A 21,522-nucleotide genomic window follows, 5' to 3' on the forward strand; every position below is an offset into this window, starting at 1 on the left:
AACTGTCTGTGGCCAAACACCGGCTCCCTTGGCCTGAAAGCGAGATGAGTGCTGCAACCCCATAGTGGCCTTTGAGTGGACTTAACTGTCCAGGGGTCCTTTTCCTTTTAGTGCTCTGCTTCACTTTGGAGGGGTGAGGTGGGTTGCAATTAGCTGACTAAGAAGCAACTAGATGGGCTGAAGAAAGAGGAGAGATGCAGCAAAGCTGAGGCCAGAGAGACACATTTAGTTCTGTGCCGGACTTTGGGACTCCCCTGTTATCAGAAAAGGGGGAGCAAGATCAGTTGGGGTGTCAATGCAGTCCTATGCTCACATTATATACGTATATGTGTGTAACTTAAGCCATACTGTATAGCCTGAAGAATAAAGACATCATCATCATCATTATTAATCATTCAAATGATGTGGTGCACACACACCATTTGAATGGCAATACCCATCAACTTTTTGGGGGGTTGGCTGTCCCATTCAAATATTTTATTGGGGGGCCGAAGACCACTAGGAGTTGGCTCCTCTGTGATGGGGGCATACAGGGCTAAAGATGTATTGCGTGCCGTTTTATATTCTGTTGGAAGTTTCCCAGAGTGGCAACCCAGTCAGAGGGGCGGGGTACAAGTATAATAATAATATCAACAACAATTCCTCTTCACCCAAACCTTGGCCTAACTAAGCAGTCTACGGCCTTCTTTAAAGCTGTGTTGGAGGGTCATTGCTTCATTTATGTATTTTTGTGGTTGTTTTTTTTTTTTTTTTTACTGTAAACTGCCTTCTGAACCTCGGGCAAAGAGCAGTATATAAATCTAATTAATTATTATTATTATTATTATTATTCACAGCCAGGAACCAATACTAATACTGGAAAGGTCTCTTGTAAAGAAGCAGACAAAAGAATGGAACACAGTGACACAGTGTTTGGGGCAGGTTGGAGAACTTATTGTTGTTGTTATTGTTATTATTATTATTTCCAGGCCAGCCAGCCTCTCCCACAGAGTGAGAAGCCCCGCCCCCTCTCCTCCCGCTCTCCGCCCCACGTGACGCAACTCGGCCTCCGCTCCTACCGCGCAGGCTCCGTAGCGGCGCCTCGGTCCGGTTGCGCCGGAAGTCTCCCTTGGCGGAAGAGGCCGGCTGCTGGGCTCACCTGGCAGAGAAGCGAGCGCGAAGGGGCCGGGAGAGGGGCGCCTGCCAGCCAGCCAAGCCAGCCCAGCCCCGCTTCGCCGAGCCAGGCCAGGCCTCGGGTCCCGCTCCCCCTCCGCCCGGCCCGCCACCCTGGAAGATGCTGCCTTTGTCCATCAAGGACGACGAGTACAAGCCGCCCAGGCTCAACCTGCTCCGAAAGCTCTCGGGCTGGTTCAGGTGAGGAGCGCGAGGCCGGGGGAAGAAGCAGCCCCGACGCGCGTCCACACGCGTGTGCGTGGGAACGCGGTCGGAGGCGAGCCCAGCATGAGGGCGTGGCGGCATGGAGGCTGCCTCGGGGAAGGAGCGAGGCTTTGCGCTGTTTGAGGGGGAGGCGGCTTTGCTTTGGCAGGCTTTCTTGTCCGGGATGTGACCCATCCCCCTTGGGGGGGGGGTCGGGAGGTGGAGATACAGGTGCATGGGGGGTGGCTTGTAACTGACGCTGGGGGGGGGGGCTCCCAGCTAGCCAGCCTGGTAAGGACGTGGGTGGGGGGTGACCACAGCTGGAAGGCACCCCCAGGGTCATCTAGTCCAAGCCCTGCAGTGCAGGACTATTTTGCCCAAAGTGGGGCTCTCGAACCCAGGACCCTGAGCTTAAGAGTCTCCTGCTCTAGGGACTGAGCTGTCCCAGAGTACCAGCTTCTTTTATTCCCTTGAGAGAGGCAAGACCCTGGCCAGCATCGCTTCTTGGCTAACTCTCTTTTTCACCCCCCATGCTTTCCTCCTCTAAGTTCGCCCTGTTTCCTGCCCGTCCTTTAGGTCTATCCTGTCGGACAAGACATCAAGAAATCTCTTCTTTTTCCTCTGCCTCAACCTCTCCTTTGCCTTCGTGGAGCTGCTGTATGGCATCTGGAGCAACAGGTACCGGGAAGGGAGGGAGGATGCGGGAGAGGCGGTGCCTGTTCAGCTCTGCTGCTACTGCTGCCACGTCTTCCTCTGGCTGGTGCTGAGGAAGCACCAGCACTGGGTGTGTGATGATGGCCGAGAGTGTCATTGGCCCTGGGAAAAGAGGGTGTGTGTTGGACTATCTCATTCATTCCTCCTCCTTGGAAGGCTGAGCAGCCAGTGTTTGTTTTATGGGAAGCGGTCTTTTTGGTACACGTTGTTTTAAGAGCAGGTTTTAAACTTCAGGAAGAAAAGAAGGCAGGGAGGGTTTCAAGAGGAGGAGGTGACTGTACTAGGGGTGGGGAAAGAATTTTTTTGGAGGCCTTATCCCTTTTTGGCTGGCTTGAAGGTTTTTGTTGGAGCAACTGCTTGCGTAACTGTTGCCTCTGAGTACATGATCTGCTAGATTTGGTACTCCTGAGGAGTTATGCAGTATACCCTGTGTGGAACGGTTGCTATAGTAAGATCAGGGAGAAAATGCTGCAGGATAAGGAAACTGGTCAGGTCCTGTAGATGAGAAGTTGCCAAAGGCAAAATGTCAGCATGCCGTTCCTTGAACTCATGAAGACGTAACTTCTGCAGCTGTAATGATGCTGTAGTGGTTCTTGATTGATATGTAGGCCTTTATTTTTCTCCGGCAAAATTTGGGAAAGTTGTTGATAGTTTATGGCACTTGTATTCTCTTGTGGAAGCCATATAATCAAACCCTTATTTCTTAAGAAGCTGTGTCCTTGTATCCTGTACAGTGGTACCTCGGGTTACACATGCTTCAGGTTACATACGTTTCAGGTTACAGATTCCGCTAACCCAGAAATATTACCTCGGGTTAAGAACTTTGCTTCAGGATGAGAACAGAAATCATGCCACGGCGGCGTGGCAGCAGTGGGAGGCCCCATTAGCTAAAGTGGCGCTTCAGGTTAAGAACAGTTTCTGGTTAGGAACGGATCTCTGGAACGAATTAAGTACGTAACCAGAGGTACCACTGTAGTGACCAAATGGATGATGCCAGTAGCTCATCAAAGCAAATCAAGTACACTAGTCTAAGAGCTGGTTCACACATAGCTTTCCCTCTTCTGTAATTTGGGAAGTTCTGAACCTGTCAATATATTGCAGAATAAATACAAATATCATACTTTGCACATACTGCTATATACGTGTTAAGAAACACATGTATGTAGGAGGAGGTGTTAGTGCTACGGGCAACTGGGGAACGGGCAAACAAAAGGCCTTTGAAAGAATTTCCTGCATTTAACCAGTACTGTAGAGAGAGAGAATGAAGTATTGATACAACTTATTCAATATTTATTAGTTTGGGCTGCTTTTTAAAGGTTTATATGCATGAATAGCATGGGTTCTCTTCATGTTGGTGCCCTTTAGAAATGTATTGGTGGCAAAGGTATTTGCAGTTCAGAGCCTGATGTTATGAACAGCAGTTGGATTACAGAACCATGCCGGCTTTTGACAGCATGGACACCTTTCAGTACAGAGAGCTGTGAGAAATATTTGACCATGTATCTGTTGCAACAATATAGCTCGCCATAAGATTCTAGATGGAAGGATTTGGCACTCTTATGTCAGAAAATAAATTGTTGTGACTTAAAATCAATATATAAACCACATATGCATGAGATAAAGGTAAAAGCACCCCTAACCGTTAAGTCCAGTCACGGACGACTCTGGGGTTGCGGCGTTCATCTCGCTTTACTGGCTGAGGTTGCCGGTGTTTGTCCGCAGACAGCTTCCGGGTCATGTGACCAGCATGACTAAGCTGCTTCTGGCAAACCAGAGCAATGCACAAAAATGCCGTTTACCTTCCTGCTGGAGCGGTACCTATTTATCTACTTGCACTTTGACGTACTTTCAAACTGCTAGGTTGGCAGGAGCAGGGACCAAGCAACGGGAGCTCACCCCTCGTGGGGATTCAAAATGCTGGCCTTTGGCAAATCTAGGCTCTGGTTTAGACCACAGTGCCACCCCCGTCCCAATATGCATGAGATATTTGCACCTTAATGCTAGACACCTATTTGTTCCTATGATGGGTCTAAACCCTGAAGCAGACTTCCAACATTTATTCCACTGTGATGAGCAGGGCAGTGTCCTCTGGCAAGCTTGATGAGCTGACTGCCTTCCTGCAAACTTGGAGGTTGTGTAAGTGGGTGGGGATTACCCCAGGAGTTGTGCGTTGATCCCTGCCATCTGGAGCACAAAATGGGGAAGTGGGTTTTGGGTGCTGCTGCTTGAAGGCGTTTAGGGCACCTTCAATCAGCAGAGCTCAACCCAGCTGCTCTTCACTGACGCTTTCTTCAGGAATGGCTTTCATCTATGACCAGCAGTCATTAGATGCCTTATTAGTCCCCATGATGCACTTTTATTAGGGTTCCTATGCATCCTAGCACCTTGTAGTATGACAGGCTATCTTTGTATGCATATAGTCTCTGACTTCTTGGTATCTTTTATACTCAAAAGCTTGGTATCTGTCAGGCCCCAACGCTGTTAGAAGCTGCTCTGTGAATTTTTGCATTACTGTGTCTTGAAGAGCCCCATTTATTTTTGTAGCAAACAGTATCTTCATAATAAATGTTTAAATATTGCTTCTTGTGGGTGGGTCTTCTGTAAATACTAGGAGAGATGAGGTGGGTTAAATCTAAATTATGGTTATGATTAGTGGAAAGCTCATTCTGACAATTTAAATAGAAACACACAATTTCAGAACGAAAATATTTTATGAGCCACTGGGAATGAATTTGTTTTTATGACAGTCTTTATTTTCTGTTCTTTAGTCCAGAGACTTTCAGAGAATGCCTGCAATTCAAATAAACATACCACATAAGATACCAGTACATGGTGCCTCTGGTTGTGAACGGGATCCGCTCCGGAGCCCTGTTTGCAACCTGAAAGGAATGCAACCCGTGTTTGCGCATGCGTGGGTCGCAATTCGCTGCTTCTGCACATGCGCGTGACGTCATTTTGCGCGTCTGCGCATGCGCGAGCTGCGAAACCCGGAAGTAACCCTTTCCTGTACTTCTGGGTCACCGCGGGACACAACCTGAAAAGATGTAACCGGAACCGAATGTAACAAGACGTATGACTGTATCAGAAATATGTAAAACCAAGTAAAACTCAAAGCAGTTAAAAGATCTAATGTTGGTACTTAAAGGCCTGGGCAAGTAAGATGGTCTTATTCACACAGTGTTAAAAAGAATCTGAGTGTGCATCAGGCACGCCTGCCTGGGGAGAGCATTTCACAAGCAGGGTACAATGGCAGAAAAGACATTTCCCTGGTCACTCGCTGCCTCCCTACACAAGGCAGGGGAAGGTCCTCTGAGAATGCTCTAAAATCTTTGGGAGCTTCATAAGAATGCATTCTGCAAGTGTTTCTGAACAGCTGATGAATGCTATGTACTTCAGATGCTTTTACAGAGTAATGCTAATATAAATACAGCTTAAGTTAGAGGAAGGTTAACATCACTTATTAAAACGACTCACTCCAGGCAGACCTGTTTTGAAAGCTGTGCTTCCAAATTTAGGATAAACTACCATAGGAGTAATTATTTTCCTGGGGTGAGTAATAGTTTTTACTTGCCAAATTGTTCCAGATGCCGTGTGAGACACAGGTTTACATTCCTGGGTAGGCTGGTAAAAAAATTTATGGAGTTGGTTCCCTTTTTTATTTATTTCCTAGATTGATCCAAACCTACCTTCACTGATAAATCAGAGAATATGGTTGTTTCAACATGGAGATTAATAATAAGGAAAATAACCATTTCATTGGAGCTGAACTTGCTAATTCTTTTGAGCCTGCTTGTGTCTGGTGTTGAAGCAAACCAGTCAACAGGGACTTGTTGAACTGCTAGAAAAATGAAGCATTTCCAAGCAGTGACAGTTGTGGATATTAGCATAGGGAAGCTATATCTGGAGATCTACCAGATCATATCATGGATGACTGGATCCCCAGGAACAAACAGTATTTACCTCATTGGACTGTGTGAACCGGTCCACTTAAAATAGATTCAATGTAGGATTTATTTTTAACTACATGAAAGGTAAAATTTATTTTACTGGTTCTGGTTTTTTTAATTAAAAAAAACAGTTGCAGGTAATTTTGAACATAATTTGGCAGAAAACTGATTCATTACTACAACCCAGTATCATTATAGCTATGTAGATAGGCTAGACAATTTCTCACCAGTGGATTGTAACAACAAGTGACTGTAAAGCTCTCGTTAACATTCCTGATTGGAATTTCAAATTAATCCTGCCTTTTACCACCTGCTGAAGACTTGTCATTAAATGTGCTTGATCAGGAAATAGTTTGCCATGAATCGGTGAACACATACATTTTTGAATTCCTCCAGGTGTTCAGGAATGGCTAGGTGAGGCTATTATTGCCTTGCCTCTATTGTGGGGAAAGTGTTGGTGGCTGTTACACTCTCTGATTTCATCTGAATGTCTTATCCAGGATAGACTACAAATATTTTATCCAGGATTTTACTTTTGGTCACAGTACACTTAATTCCTTCCTCTGGCTAATAAATTAATCATCTTGTAGTTCATTGTACTGAATTTTCCCAATGCTTTGTGCATAAGATCTATTAATTAGTCTCACTTCTTAATAGGTTCTGATGGGATAGAGTTTTTGAATAAACTAGATACCATGTAAATGTGTAATAGCAAGAAAACAATAAGTAAAAACTCCAAAGGAACGCTGGCTTTTGAGCAGCGTGGAGTTGCTAATGGAACTGACCTTGAAGCATTCAAATGTGCTATAACTTCTGGTACCTAACCAAATGTTTTCTTTGCTTTTCCAGTTTAGGTCTAATATCAGATTCTTTTCACATGTTCTTTGACTGCACTGCTCTGTTAGCTGGGCTGGCAGCGTCAGTAATTTCAAAGTGGAGATCAAATGATGCCTTTTCTTATGGGTAAGTAGAAAAAGCATAGATGTTCTAAGAAACCTATACATTGCCTCTAATGCCTGATGATAATAGATGACAGAATGTCAGCATACTCTAATCAAACTAAACAGGGCAGTGTTGCGTTTAGGAATTGTACTGAAGTGGGCTGGTGGAATTAGGCTGTAAATATTTCTATTGTACCTATTGTACTACCTTTTTAGTAGGAGGGCCAAGTCTCAGACACTTGAGAACTTTTCGCCTTTAATGTTAATGAAAGTATGACTCAAATTAATGTCAGGCTGTTTAGCTGTTGGTTTGGGTACACTTTCCCACTCTCAGGGACATGTGCAAGCTTCCAGAAATCCGAAGCTCTCTCTGCTTAGGGTACACAATGAATGTTTAGTATGGATACAAGTTGCCTTGAAAATCTGACTGGTGCTGTGTTGCTCCCGAGGCTTTCTGTGAGTTGCACCCCTGTTAGTTCCTGGCTTCCTGATTGTGGTTTGTTTGGGAAAGTGCTGGCTTGGATGCAATGCTAAGACCGAAGCCTCCTTTCTGTGCTTGGTGAAAGGGAAGAGTGAGCTCAGAGTGCTTGGTCTTTCTGCACCACCTAATCTTTCTAACTATGGCTTTGCATTATGCGCCCATGCTACCTTTGTGTCATGATGCCTGAAGGACCTCTTCAGTTTCATGCTTCGCACATGTGCATCATGTTTGCTGGCTCATGGTAAATAACTGATTTGTATCAGTAGCTGTCTGGCAGGCCACATCGGGCCCAGTATCATCTTTTTGGCTTCCCTGAACTTGGCACAAACCCTTCTGAGGACCAAAACAGATGCTCACATCTTTGATAAACACACATGCCAATTTGGCTATACAGTGGTACCTCTGGTTAAGTACTTAATTCGTTCCGGAGGTCCGTTCTTAACCTGAAACTGTTCTTAACCTGAAGCACCACTTTAGCTAATGGGGCCTGCTGCTGCTGCTGCTGCTGCTGCTGCTGCTGCGCCACCAGAGCACGATTTTTTTTCTCATCCTGAAGCAAAGTTTTTAACCTGAGGCAATATTTCTGGGTTAGCGGAGTCTGTAACCTGAAGCGTATGTAACCTGAAGCGTATGTAACCCGAGGTACCACTGTAATGTTCATGTGGGGTCCACTTCTAAATGAGAAGCAGGGCCTGGTGTGCTGCTTTTGACCTGGCTAAGGGCTGCTTTCGGTGTGGGTTCATGCAAAGTGATGCTTGCTGGCAAGAAGCAAGCTGAACGTTGCCTCGCTGCAGGAAATGGGGGCCTGCACCCACTCTGGAACAAATCTTCCACTACCTGGTGAGAGTTGTGCCTGCAGATCAGGTGAGCAGCAGCGCTTTTGGATCTTCTCACTCAATAAACGGTGTCAGTTGGTTTGAAAGCAGTGTTCACGGCTCTGTTTCTCATTCAGTGGGTCAGTGTTTCTCATTTTGAAAAATTATTGTAGGGACTTTTGTGAGGATACAGTTCTGGTGTGGAGTCTGTATACCTTATTTGCATTCTAGGAGCAAATAGTACACAGTGCTAGCTTCAATTCTTGCATTAGTTATTCTTTTTAAAAATATCGCTTTATTGAGATTATTCGGCCACCAGTTGTTACTGGGTTTTTCAACTACGGGGGGAAAACTAAGACTTCAATAGTTGTGGAATTTGGTCTAATGCAGAGTGCTACTAAGATCTTTGTAAAAATCTTTCTAGGTATGTTCGAGCAGAGGTACTAGCTGGCTTTGTCAACGGTCTGTTTCTGATCTTCACAGCCTTCTTCATTTTCTCTGAAGGTGTCGAGGTATGTTATGAAGATGGCTATAAATCATTCCTGATAAATAAACTGATTTGTGCAGTTCAGTTCTGTGGTTATTTACTTGGAAGTTGGTGCCAGAGACCTGGTTTGCATGACACTGTAAGCCTGAACCTAGTGGCATTAAAGTCAATAGCACCAGTGCTGCCAGAGCAAAGAAATATGTTCAATAGTGCCTCCAAATGCTGGAAATTTATCCCCAAACCATCTTTTCACAAGATTTGAGACAGCCCAGTTTTAGCCCCATGATCATTAAATAGCAGGCACAAACCACAGCATGCTTCCCTATCAGAGGGCTAGGCTATGGGCACTTCTACTCTCAGAAAGACCAACTAGTGGTGCAATCCCCAGAAAGAATTAGGAGCGACGTAGCACAAGCGAGATATTCCAAGCAGCTTGTATCCATACTAAACATTCATGTATCCCGGGGACGAGAATGGCAGCTTCATCTGACGACTTGATTCTTCAGTCTTCCCCCCCCCCCCCAACAAACTAGATAAGTGCTATGCCAGGAATAAGCCAAGACTTGCTCTTGACTATTTCTGGTTTAGTGCTTGTAGTTGGTTGGAAACAAACCATGGCTAGAGTTCACATGAGAAACCAGGCTGTGGGTTTTTTGTAATGTGTGCAGCATCCCTGGAGGATTAAAACAAGCCATGGTTCAACTTGATTGAGAGCTCTTTGGTGGAAGGGATCTAGCTGTGATGGCTCTGTTCTGCCTCCACAATACCAGTTGCTGGAAAGCACTGGAGAGGAGAGTCCTCTTGTGCTCGGATCCTGTTTGTGGCTTTCCCACGGGGATCTGGTTGGCCACTGTGAGAACAGGATGCTGGCCTGATTCAGCAGACTCTCCTTATGTGTGGATGCAGACGACGCTTCACAGAGCACTGATATGTAGGATACCCTGAGAATGTTCTATAAGTGGATGTTGTAAATGACTTACACTCAAACTTTCTGCTTCCCTGTTGCAGAGAGCCCTTGAACCTCCTGACGTGCATCATGAAAGACTTCTTCCAGTTTCTATACTCGGCTTTCTTGTAAACCTGATAGGAATTTTTGTGTTCCAACACGGAGGACACGGCCACTCTCATGGTTCTGGTAAGATGCTCAAACAATAATCTTATGGGCCTCTCCAGGCATCCCTTTTATTACACATTCATGATGATTTGTGCTCATGATGTTATTGGGGCAGTCAGACACGACCCCACTTTCAATTTTGCTTGTGCCTGCAAAAGCTTTGGGCTGAACATACTTTTTAATTTCTACCCAGTGGATGTACTAGAACGTCCTCCTTAAATACTATAACTTTTTATACCTCAAATGTTCTGAGGTTGGTTTTTTGGGGGTGCAGGGAGGTTGGGATGTCCCATTTTTGCTGCCCTATAGTAATGCAATGATTTGTGGATGGTTCTGTATAAATCTACCACCAGCGCACTATTATTTCAACAGTGCCATGCTGCAGAATGCACTTCCAACAAAACACCAATCTGGAGCGGCCTTTAATCAATCATTTTGTCTCCAGTTTCACTAGATGGCTCTGTACTACATTCTGTCGTACAGCAAAGTTTCAGTGAGATGTCTTGTACACTCATTATACAGCTGTGTTGTGCCTCTCATGCTGCAATATCAGCAACCACTGGTCACCCTTCACCAGCATCGTAAAAGCCTTGGAATACCTTTGATGTCCACTGGACTTTTCAGGAGAAAGGAAGAGTTGTTCCATAGCTTAGAGAGCCACTAGAAAGTCTTGCCTCCTTAGCATCAGCAAAACACCGCTGTAAAAAATGACATTCTAAGAATCAGAACCTGCTTTGTTGCTTTTATTGGCCAATTCATTAAGTCCTATATAGTATGCTACTACAACTCACTGGTTTTCACTGCCGTCTATACTTAATATGTGAAATAAATTTTCAATATGCGGCATGTAGTATTGCTTTAAATTTAGCAAGGAGCATATAAGCTGCGATCTGGAAGTATGCAAATGATGGGAAATATCATGCATGGGGGAACTGTAGTGTTTAAACAGGCGTTAGCTTTTGATGAAACTACTATTGTGTAGAAATATGAACTTTAGCTATGGCTTTGTTCTGAACTAGTGTAGAATGGAGCTGTGCTTTGGTCAGGTTCAGGCATGACTCTCTCAAGCCATGGTTTATCAGCCTAAGATACAGCTGTGTGCTTATGAGCCCTTGCAATCCTGGCTTTAGTGCATCTATCCTAGCTTTTTAAACCACAGTTCCCTTTGATGTCTGAATTGGTTTATTGGCCTATACTCTATGATAATTGCGTCTGAAACTGGGCCTTAGTCGATTGGCTAGATTGAGCAAGGGCACATTTTTAGTTGATCACAGAATTTTTGATCAATTAATTGACTGAAATATAAGTCCTCTTGGTGTGTGCCATCTTAGAGGTATCCCCTCCTGGGACAAAAAATTAAAAAAAAAGAAATACCTCTTCCGTGATTCATACATGCATCAACTGAGAAGAAATATTATACTTTTTCCCCTGCAAAGCTATTTTATAAGTTAATTTAAACACATACAATCAAATCAGTTAAGATTACTTTTAATTAGATACAGTTATTAAGGGTGCTGTTTCAGGGTGAGGCAGGCTGCTTCAGTGGAAGATTTTGGGGTATCAAATATTTTCAGTTTTAACAGGTAGATTTTGGAGCAACAAGTTTTCTGTTTTAACAATGGGGATTGGGGACCATATGGATTTTCTGCCTCAAGCACTGAAACGTCTTTGGCCATTTCCGTCTTGTTTATTGAACAATTGAAAGAAACTATTATTGCTTCATTGTTTCAATTGCAGCTACTTACAAAGACATTTCTTAAACCTAAGAAGGCTGCCCCTTCCTCATCACACAGGAATGACTTTACAGGGGTAACCCTGAGAAGTTAGTATTAGTTGTGACAATACACAGAAGCGTTCTAAATCACTCCAACAAATTTCTCTTTGCAGGGCATGAACATAGCCATTCCCTGTTTAACGGGGCTCTAAGCCATGGGCACAGTCATGGAGGACACGGGCACAGCCATGATTCCAAGCATGGGCACGGGCATGGGCATTCTCATGACCACAGCCATGGACATGGGGATTCGCAGAGTCAAGATTATTGCCATGGTAAGTGTATATGACCTAGCAGACTCATAGATACACATGTACACGCTGTGTCATCTTCATTGCGGAACCCTTGCATGGATGCACTGCAAGATTCTTGACTTTTCTGGACAGGAAGATAACATTGATTGTACAGTTGTATCTTGGAAGTCGAATGGAATCCGTTCCGGAAGTCCCTTCAACTTCCAAAACCTTCGGAAACCAAAGCGCGGCTTCTGATTGGCTGCAGGAAGCTCCTGCAGCCAGTCAGAAGCCACAGAAGCCCCGTCGGATGTTCAGCTTCCAAAAATAGTTCACAAACTGGAACACTCACTTCTGAGTTTGTGGCATTCGGGAGCCAAAACCTTTGAGAACTAAGCTGTTCAAAAACCAAGGTACGACATATGGAAACAGTTGAATGTTGCCTTCTGACCATTTAACACGTTTTCTGCAGATTTATATGTAAGGGATTGTAAATATCCTATGTTGCTTGTGATATGTGCACCTGATTGTGTTTCTTGCTGTGTGTGCTCCCAAGGGAAATTGCTGTGAATAGGAACTATGTGCCATATATATGCATTTATTTAAATTTTTGATGTTATTTAATACATGTGTATGCCATTCAGATGTGCGTAGGTGTGCTCTTAATAGCACACAATGATCTCCCAGGGGAAACTCACCTGGAGCCATCATTATATATATCTTTAGGCATCAGGCAAAAACTTCCTTCTATAACCAGGCCTTTGGCCTTTAATTATCTGTTGCCTTTTAGAAGGGAATGGGGTGTTTTTAATGTATTTCTTTTCGCTTTTGGTTTTAATGTATATATGTAGGGTTTTTATTGTCTGTCTGTCTGTTTGGTTTTAAGTCATTTTGGGCTGCTCTGGGCAAAATAAAGTGATTAACAAATTAATAAATAATAATAATAAACAGCACACAAGCGTATACTTACATGCAGAATAAATCTTTTTATTCAAATGGATCCTTGCAAATCTGTATCTAAAGCGGCTTGCTGTCATTTGAAAGGAACAAACAAACACTGATTCAAATCCAGATTAAATGGGGACTGCCGTCAGTTCAACTTTAGGGCTCATGGCAACATTTTCTTTAACCGCATTGAAGGTGAAGGGGGACAATGACTCAGAGTCACTTTCTTGCCAACTTTCAGTCGGTGATCATGGGCCAATAGACCCCCTCACCCTCGCCTTCTTCATAGGTTGGCAGTGAGGATAAAATGTTTTGTAGTGGAGACAGCAACACAACCATGTATGTTGCCTTGAGCTAGATGGAAGCGTAGGCTAATAACATAAATTGTTGATTGCATTTTTTACATTGAAGGAAGGGTGCTGAAAAGGATCTTTTTTATAAAAAAATCATGCTGTGTAGATGTTGAGTAATTGTTGCCTAGTATTCAGGCTTCCATTTCTATTTTTTTTGAACAGGTAATTAAAACGTCAGTGGCTTGGCTGCAGAATAATTTGGACTCCTGTAATATGAGATAATTCATGTCTGATTTCTAAGTGTTTGTTTTTAAGGCCTTAAACTTTACACGTTCTGGCCGTGTTTGACTTGCTTCTGGATTCTCAGCCTAATAGTAATCTGCACTTAGATACGACCCATTGTTTGGAAGTCGTGACATTATGTCCCAAGTTGGCAGACAACAGAGCTTTCTATGGCTTGTGCCCGCGTTGTTAATTTGCTTCTTCCATCTTTCTCTTCTCCTGTCACCTTAAAACAGAACCTAACATGAAATCGCTTGGAAAGTTTGGATTTTGGAGAATGCATTGATTTCCCTCCTCCCTCTATACTTTCCCTTAAAAAAACATTCTAGGTTCAGTTTTTATTTTAATTTAAAAAAAAAGGATTTCCAGTTCCATTTGATTAAGAAGGTGATGAAAGAGAACTTCAGTGCTGAACAGACACTCACATAACATTGAGAGGATAAATGCGTTTTATCTTCCTGCTGTTTTACAGATAATCATCCCATTGAATTGGCTGCAGGATCCAGCAAACAGATTTTAGAAGGTATGTTATCAACAGAGTGTGCTAAAACAGAGTTGGTGGAAATGAAGCAATAATAGCATAGTGCAAATCTGGAAGAAACAAAACTATATATATAAAAGTTTTATGTTGAAATTCACTAACAATGAGGAAACACATTTCTTTTCTGGCCGATCCTGGACTTAGGGGACTCAGACCCTTGGGGAGTTGGGCAGCAAAAGCCAACCACCCCTATTTTTCTACATCATACTCGAGAATTCACTTAGCTTATGTCCTATTGTGTTCAGAAGGAAACAGGAAGAAGCAGTTGTTGTGAGTTGCATCACTTTGCACTGATGGAATGTGCTTTGATCCAGTGTAGGGAGCTGTTAGCAGAATGCGGAGAAACGAAAGCTTTGTTGATTCCCTCTGCTCCCTCCAGCTCCCTCCATGTGCCCCCAAAATCAGACAGACAGAAGCGGTTGAAGATGCCAGCTGCTTATTTTAAATGAAGTAAGAATGCAATGCAGATAAGCTTTTCAAGTCCTGTTAGAACTGCTCCATCCTTCATGGGAGATTATGCCCTCGGCTACCAGCAGAGGGATCCCTAGGCTTAGTTTTGGGATAGGTTCTACATATCATTGAAATGGAGTGGCTTGACATTTGTTCAGATTTGTGTAACTTGCCTTTATTTATATACGAACTTAAGTAGTGTATTTGGAAAAATAATTTGTTGCTGGCACACGAAAAGTATTTTCAGCAGTTGAAATGCAGAAGGGATCATAAATGTTTTGGTGTGTTTTTTCGCAAAACTTCCTTCTGGCAAAGCTTTCTTCGAGTTCAGCTCATTAAAATGTATTAAAACATTTCAGCTAATAAAAATATATCAGTGGTGGGTTTTTAATCGTGCTTGGTGTTTTATTAATTTGGAGAAAAACAATTGCTCCGCAGAAAGTTCAGGCCCTCAAAAAGGTGTTTGATTTTGTGACAACGATTTTCCTTATGCTCTGCATACTATGAAGGGACATGTAACCATTTGGGAAACTGGTATATAGACAAGTAGTGAAAATTTATTTTATTGTTATGTATTATTTTATTACAGTTTTTTGTTTTTGTTTTAGGAAATAACCTATTTTTTTATAGGGTTTTTTCCCCCCATCGTGTGAGTCACCCAGGTGACTTTTGTTAGAGGGTGACCACAAATAATGTAAATAAATGGCAACTCCTCTTGTAAAAATGTTCCTGATCATATGGAGGAGCTGTTTCCATAGTATGTTTGGCATGGGTACCACTTCTTGGATTGTTTGTGTTGTCTGAGTGATGTGAAAATAGCCCGCACTGCATCTTCTAGAAACTGGGAAAAGCTCCAGTATGGATTCCACTTGTGGCTCACAGCTTCTGACACTACCTTTGCAGGATGGAATTGAGATATGCTGTAGTAGATTTTTCCTGCAAATGTAATGTGATAATAAGCATCTCCTGTAATTTTATGAGTATCATAGTAAATATTTACACAGGAACTGTTTGTCTGCTATCCATTGTCGGCTCTGCCACTTATTTGAAGGCCACCTGAAATTTACGTTGAAAAAAATACATTAATATGCTTTCTGATCTTAACGTATGTTTGTTTGTAGGTGTATTTTTACATATTGTGGCTGACACCCTTGGAAGTGTTGGTGTCATCATATCTGCATTACTGATGCAGAACTACGGTTTAATGATAGCTGATCCTATCTGTTCGATGCTGATAGCTATGCTTATAGGAGTAAGGTAAGTGCTGGGATGGGTGGTCATTTTCTAGGGTTTGGAATTCAAGCAAATATTGCAGCCTCAATTGTTAGTTGCTATAATTGCAGCATCCGTTCTCTTTATCGCTTATTTGTTCCTCTCCCCCTTTCTCCCATCGTGTAGCCATTTATTTCCACACCTAAAACGTTCTCCTGTCGGCAGGCAGTCTTGCTTGCACATGTAATTTCTGTGTATTTTAGGCTTGCAAAATGGCCTTTCTGACCCCCATTGTGAAGCATCTTTCCGTTGTGTGTTGTTTATATAAGCAATGTACTGTACTACTAAATGGACAAGAATGGCCTCAAATTCAATGGAGTCCTGCCGGCTGGCAACGCAGTGTAATCTTCACCCAAACTCAGCTGCCAAACTTCTCATAAAAAGCTGCTCAATATCCGTCGTTGTCTTCTGAGGCTTCTTGCTGCCTTTTGTGGTGGAATGTCTCAAGCTTATTTAAAAGTACCCTACGCAGCAATGGATTTCTGAAGCGGGGAAGTGTTCCACTGTGTAACATAGCTTTCAGAAACGGTTCTAAATAGAAGCTGACAAGGCATTCAGACTTTTCAGTCACGCAGAACTCTTCATTAAGTTGCACGTTAGGAGCAATTTTTTTGAAAGCTTTCGGAGTGAGAATAGGAGTCTAAACCAGCGGTTGCCAGTGTGGTGCCCACGGGCACAGATAAGCCGGCAATAGGGTTTCCAAAGCAACCAAGGGGTTTTCTCCCCCTGCTGGAAGCAGGATTGAAAGAAGCATTCTGTTGGACCCAATGGAATAGGTTGCAATTTGTGCTTGATGGTCGCAGCAGTTTCTCCGGTTCACAGACCTGCCCATGAACCAAAATAGGTTGGCAGTCCCGGGTCTAAACTGTTGTCTTCAATGTTCCTGTCTTAAGATGGCAATAGAGGGAGCTTTCAACAACTTCTTTAGACGAGAACTTTGGCCTTTGTGTATAGAGCCCAATATATGTAGGCCTGAGTCATACAATTTGTACTTCACTTTTGTGGTGTATAGATTGCTGGGTGCTCCCACTAAAACTAAGCTCCTACATGATGCGAGAAGGGGAGCGAGCAATTTTCTTAAATATATATATATAGTGGGGCGATTGTCTTAGATGTGTGGTTTCCCTGATTTACCCGTCTTACATCTGCATTTGTGGGCTGAGTCAGCGATGAAGCTTAGTGTGTTAAATTCACTTTAAGCCTTTTTGGAAGGTTTTGCTTTCTCCCACAAATTTTGTCAGTGTTCCTGTTGGGGAGGGATGGAATCTTCTACCATGCTATCTTCTACCTTTGGAAGACCAGCACTATGGTGTGCTCTTGAAGAGATTTCAAAAAAGGTGGGGCTATTGTATAGTAGAATACTTGAGCTAGTACCTTTTCTTTCAGATTTAAACCGGGCATGGACTTGTTTGAGGTGATGAACAAAATTGTCTTCCATTCTGTCAAATGAAGACTATGCTGTTTATGTAGCTTTTGAAGATGAGGCTCAAGAACTGTTTTTAATTTTTTATTCATTGCCGTACCATACAAAAACTATTGTATGTAGACATTTCTAAGTGGGAAAGGGAGTCTTTTGCACATGAAATACATAGTTTTCAGTATGAAAACTACATGTTTGCTAAAAGATGAAAACTGATAACCTGAGATGCACAAAATGTGTATTTTCTCTACGTGGGTTCTTTTGCCTTCTTGCCTCTACTTGTATTTAGTTAGGAATAGTCCTTAATACTCCACAAGGGTAACGAAGAAAAGCAAAGTTGCAGCTCAAGCCTATACACCCTTAGCATTTACCGTATTTTTCGCTCAATAGGACACACCTTTTCCCCTCCAAAAATGAAGGGGAAATGTGTGTGCGTCCTATGCGGCGAATGCAGGCTTTCGCTGAAGCCTGGAGAGCGAGAGGCATCGGTGCGCACCGACCCCTCTCGCTCTCCAGGCTTCAGGAAGCTATCCGCAAGCCTTGCGCGCCCGGCGGGAGGTCCCGCCGGGCGCGCGAGGCTTGGGGCGGCAGCCTGCAGCCCGAAGCACGCGGAGCCCTCTGGAGGGTGCCCCGTGCTTCGGGCAGGTGTGCGCAAGACTTGGGGCGGCAGCTGCAGCGGGGGGGGGGGAATAATTTTTTTTTATTCATTCCCCCCCCCAAAAAAGGTGTGTCCTATGGGCCGGTGCGCCCTATAGGACGAAAAATATGGTAAATGAAGTTTGTGTAATATTTTGTTTCTCTCTGATCTGGAAGTGAGAATTTCTTGGAGATGAGCAGGCTGCACAGATGATTTCTTGGTAGCGCAAGAGAGTGCAAGCAGCCAGCTGCTGGGGAAAGGGTGTATGGATAGGAGGTGGAGGAGAAGGGTGAAATCTGGCTGCAGGACAACACCACTTCTGCCTCCTGGAAGCAATTTCTGAATCAGAGGCACCGCTGCAAAATAACCCAGGCCCAATGTTGACCTTAAATTCTTGGCGTTAAATCTGAATCCTGTTGACAGCGTTGGCTTTCATTGATTTATAGTGCTCCCCAGCTCTTTACATTTTGAAACTTGGGGTGTCTAAAGCTGATGGCAGCAAATTTGGACTTATTTCTGTTGACTTGTGAATCACGTTTCTGTGGCTCTTTTAAAAGATATCAGCACCAGCTATCAATCCTAAGTTCCGGTTTATGATAGTGCAGTGTCATTGCTTTGGCTCCAGGCCAGATTTGTGTCATGCAACACTGGAATGAGGCAACATGGCCTTTTTGCGCAACAAGCAGGCAATATCTGTATTATGGTTGTACGTATGCGGAAGCATGTCAATTAATGTGCTGTTCTATAAACAATGTCTTCGGTATTCTAAGGCTAATGGCATGTCCCACTCCGATATTAATTACTGTTATAAAATGAAAATAATTCTCAAATTACAGGGGCCTAGAGCACACTTTGTATGGGCTAGAGCCCATTATATCCATGAAAAGTTATCTCCAGTCGGCAGGTATCCAGAGAGAAAAATGTCAAGTCTTGGGCCAAAAGGCCGTGAGATAATAATAGACAGTGACACACCGACAGTTGCAGATACAGTGGTACCTCAGGTTACGAACTTAATTTGTTCTGGAGGTCCGTTCTTAACCTGAAACCGTTCTTAACCTGAGGTACCACTTTAGCTAATGCGGCCTCCCAGTGCCGCCGCGCCATTTCTGTTCTCATCCTGGGGCAAAGTTCTCAACCTGAGGTACTATTTCCAGGTTAGCAGAGTTTGTAATCCAAAGTGTTTGTAACTCAAAGCGTTTGTAACCCGAGGTACCACTGTACTATGAAAATAGTATCCCCTCCTCCTCTGCTAATTGTAATACTTTTAGTAGGAAAGAAGTCCACAGACGCAATTAAGTCTGAATAAAATAGAATTGAATTTACTATTAGAAGTTTATTAGAATTGTAGAGTTGGAAGGTACCCTGGGATCATCTAGTCCAACTTGCAACTTTGGCATTATCAGCCTCAGCAGCAGCAGCTGCTGCTGCTGCTGCTGCTGCTGCTGCTGCTGCTGCTGCTGCTGCTGCTGCTTCTTCTTCTTCTTCTTCTTCTTCTTCTTCTTCTTCTTCTCGTAGCCGAGTAAGATGGTCTTCCATGAACAGGATCTTAACAATGAGTCCGTAAGTGACTGTGGAGGCCAATTCTTGATCCGCACGTCTTTCCTTAACCAACTAAGCTATCCAGTCTAGTAAGTCCTAGTCCAGCAATTCTACAGCATAGCTTCCCTTTGAAGTCTAGGTTGGATTATGGTGACTCTCCAGTCAACAGTGGAGTATCATGGGGGGCGGAAATATTCTCCTACTTGTGTCTGGACGTTGCTGCTTTCTATGTGTGAATGGTGTCCGTTTATTTTCTTTAGTAGAGAGTGATCCATGAGTCCTGTGTAGGGCTTGTCTGGATCGGAGAAGAATATTGCTGGCCAGTAATGGCACATATTGGCACATCCTGCAGAGAATGAGTAGGGGAATGAGCTCTGATGGCATGTCTAATGTTAGGTTTTGTAACAGTATTAGCAAACACTATGAACATGCATGTAGTTTGGGGATATTGGTGGGTGCATTCTACTGCAAAAAAGAAAAAATACATGTGAAGTGGCTTTCAACTTCTACTGTATTTTGATAATGGGGATTGGAGCTGATCAGGTCAGTATTACACTTGCCTCCCAAAAATAAAAGAAAAAGGGATTAAACAGTGGCAACTCTCCTTTTTGCCAATGTAGCACTTGATTTCCAGTTTACTACAGGTTCAGCTAAGGTAAAGAACCCCTGGATGGTTAAGTCCAGTCGAAATTTGACTATGGGGTGTGGTGCTCATCTCGCTTTTCAGGCCAAGGGAGCCGGCATTTGTCCGCAGACATGTGGCCAGCATGACTAAACCGCTTCTGGCGCAACAGGACACGGTAACGGAAACCAGAGCGCATGGAAACACCATTTACCTTCCCGCTGCAGTGGCACCTATTTATCTACTTGCACTGGTGTGCTTTTGAACTGCTAGGTTGGCAGAAGCCGGGACAGAGCAACAGGAGCTCACCCCATCGTGTGGATTCGAACCGCCGACCTTCCGATCGGCAAGCCCAAGAGGCCCAGTGGTTTAGACCACAGTGCCCACCTGCTCTCTACTAAAGTCAAATTAGTGTAAATGTCTCACTGTAGAATCACAGAATCATAGAATTGTAGAGTTGGAACCACGAGGGTCCCCTGCAATGCAGGAATCTTTTGTCCAGTGTGGGGCTTGAACATGCATCCCCACTTGTGCATACTGGAGTTGATTGGTTGGTGTAAGTCAGGGAAATGTGCAGAGCTGAATGAAGCTCACTCAAAAGAGAGAGCCAGTGTGGTGTAGTGGTTAAGAGCGGTAGTCTCGTAATCTGGGGAACCGGGTTCACGTCTCTGCTCCTCCACATGCAGCTGCTGGGTGACCTTGGGCCAGTCACACTACTTTGAAGTCTCTCAGCCCCACTCACCACACAGAGTGTTTGTTGTGGGGAAGGAAGGGAAAGGAGAATGTTAGCCGCTTTGAGACTCAAAGGGAGTGAAAGGCAGGATATCAAATCCAAACTCCTCTTCTTCTTCAGAAGGGGAAACTGAGGGTTTCTTCATAAGCATGCTTACAAAGAAAACTGTGGTTGTCTCAAACAAGGTCCCTGATCTATTGCCCCAATATTTTAAAAACTAAAGAAAAACGCTGCATGTTATTGTTTGTAAAAGTTTAATGGAAAATGGTTGAATTTAAGGATGGCTGTCAAAGACCTTTCGTTAACATCCTACCTAAAAGTTTACAAGTTACAGAAACTATTTTTGTCCTTTAGCTTGTCCCTAGAAAACAACCAAACTTGTTATCAGATTGCAATTTAATCTTTTCCAAGAACCGCAGTGATTTATGCAGGCATGTAGTTCCTTCCAAACAAAAATAGATATGCTTCCAAGCACACAACAAAGATGTCAGAATGTTGGCTCTGCTCTAGAATCTTCTGTGTACATAGGATTCGCTGTGTGACACAGAATAACATTAATCAAGAGTTCTCAAGAAAGCCACTGTCTAAGCCACAATGGTGATGCGGAAACACCAAAGGCAAAGCATTATACCGAGCTGGAAGAATGAATGTGCTGCATATTAAGTGGGCCAAGAAATAAAGCCTTTGAATGATGTACCTTAATGGTGGTGCACACTATTAATCGACAAAAGTGGCTGTATTTCAAGTGTAATTTCCATGGTACCTTTTTGGACAAGGTAGATGGACTCTGAAATGGTTTAGATACAAATGTAAATGTTTCCAGCCCTTGATAGTTAGCTCAGTAGTCAAAACACTGCACTACTCTGAAGTTGCAAAAGAAAATTAAATCTTGTGCCTTATCCCACGTCCCCCAAAGTAGATAGGTC

The 21,522-nt window shown here is 43.5% G+C and overlaps 1 protein-coding gene across 1 annotated transcript in view; it reads left to right on the forward strand.

Moving 5' to 3' along the window:
- The first annotated feature begins 968 nt into the window (after window positions 1–968).
- SLC30A7 (solute carrier family 30 member 7) overlaps window positions 969–21,522 on the forward strand; it is a 32,206-nt gene continuing 11,652 nt past the window's right edge. The window contains exons 1-8 of the mRNA XM_083743507.1: window positions 969–1,353; window positions 1,933–2,034; window positions 6,867–6,980; window positions 8,679–8,766; window positions 9,750–9,876; window positions 11,743–11,904; window positions 13,855–13,905; window positions 15,495–15,630. Of these exons, the coding sequence (XP_083599633.1) occupies window positions 1,274–1,353; window positions 1,933–2,034; window positions 6,867–6,980; window positions 8,679–8,766; window positions 9,750–9,876; window positions 11,743–11,904; window positions 13,855–13,905; window positions 15,495–15,630 (860 nt within the window). The 5' untranslated portion in view covers window positions 969–1,273. The remainder of the gene's footprint in view (window positions 1,354–1,932; window positions 2,035–6,866; window positions 6,981–8,678; window positions 8,767–9,749; window positions 9,877–11,742; window positions 11,905–13,854; window positions 13,906–15,494; window positions 15,631–21,522) is intronic.

This window comes from Podarcis gaigeae (genome assembly GCF_964106915.1).
Source record: "Podarcis gaigeae genome assembly, chromosome: 6".
NCBI classification, from domain to species: Eukaryota; Metazoa; Chordata; class Lepidosauria; order Squamata; family Lacertidae; genus Podarcis; species Podarcis gaigeae.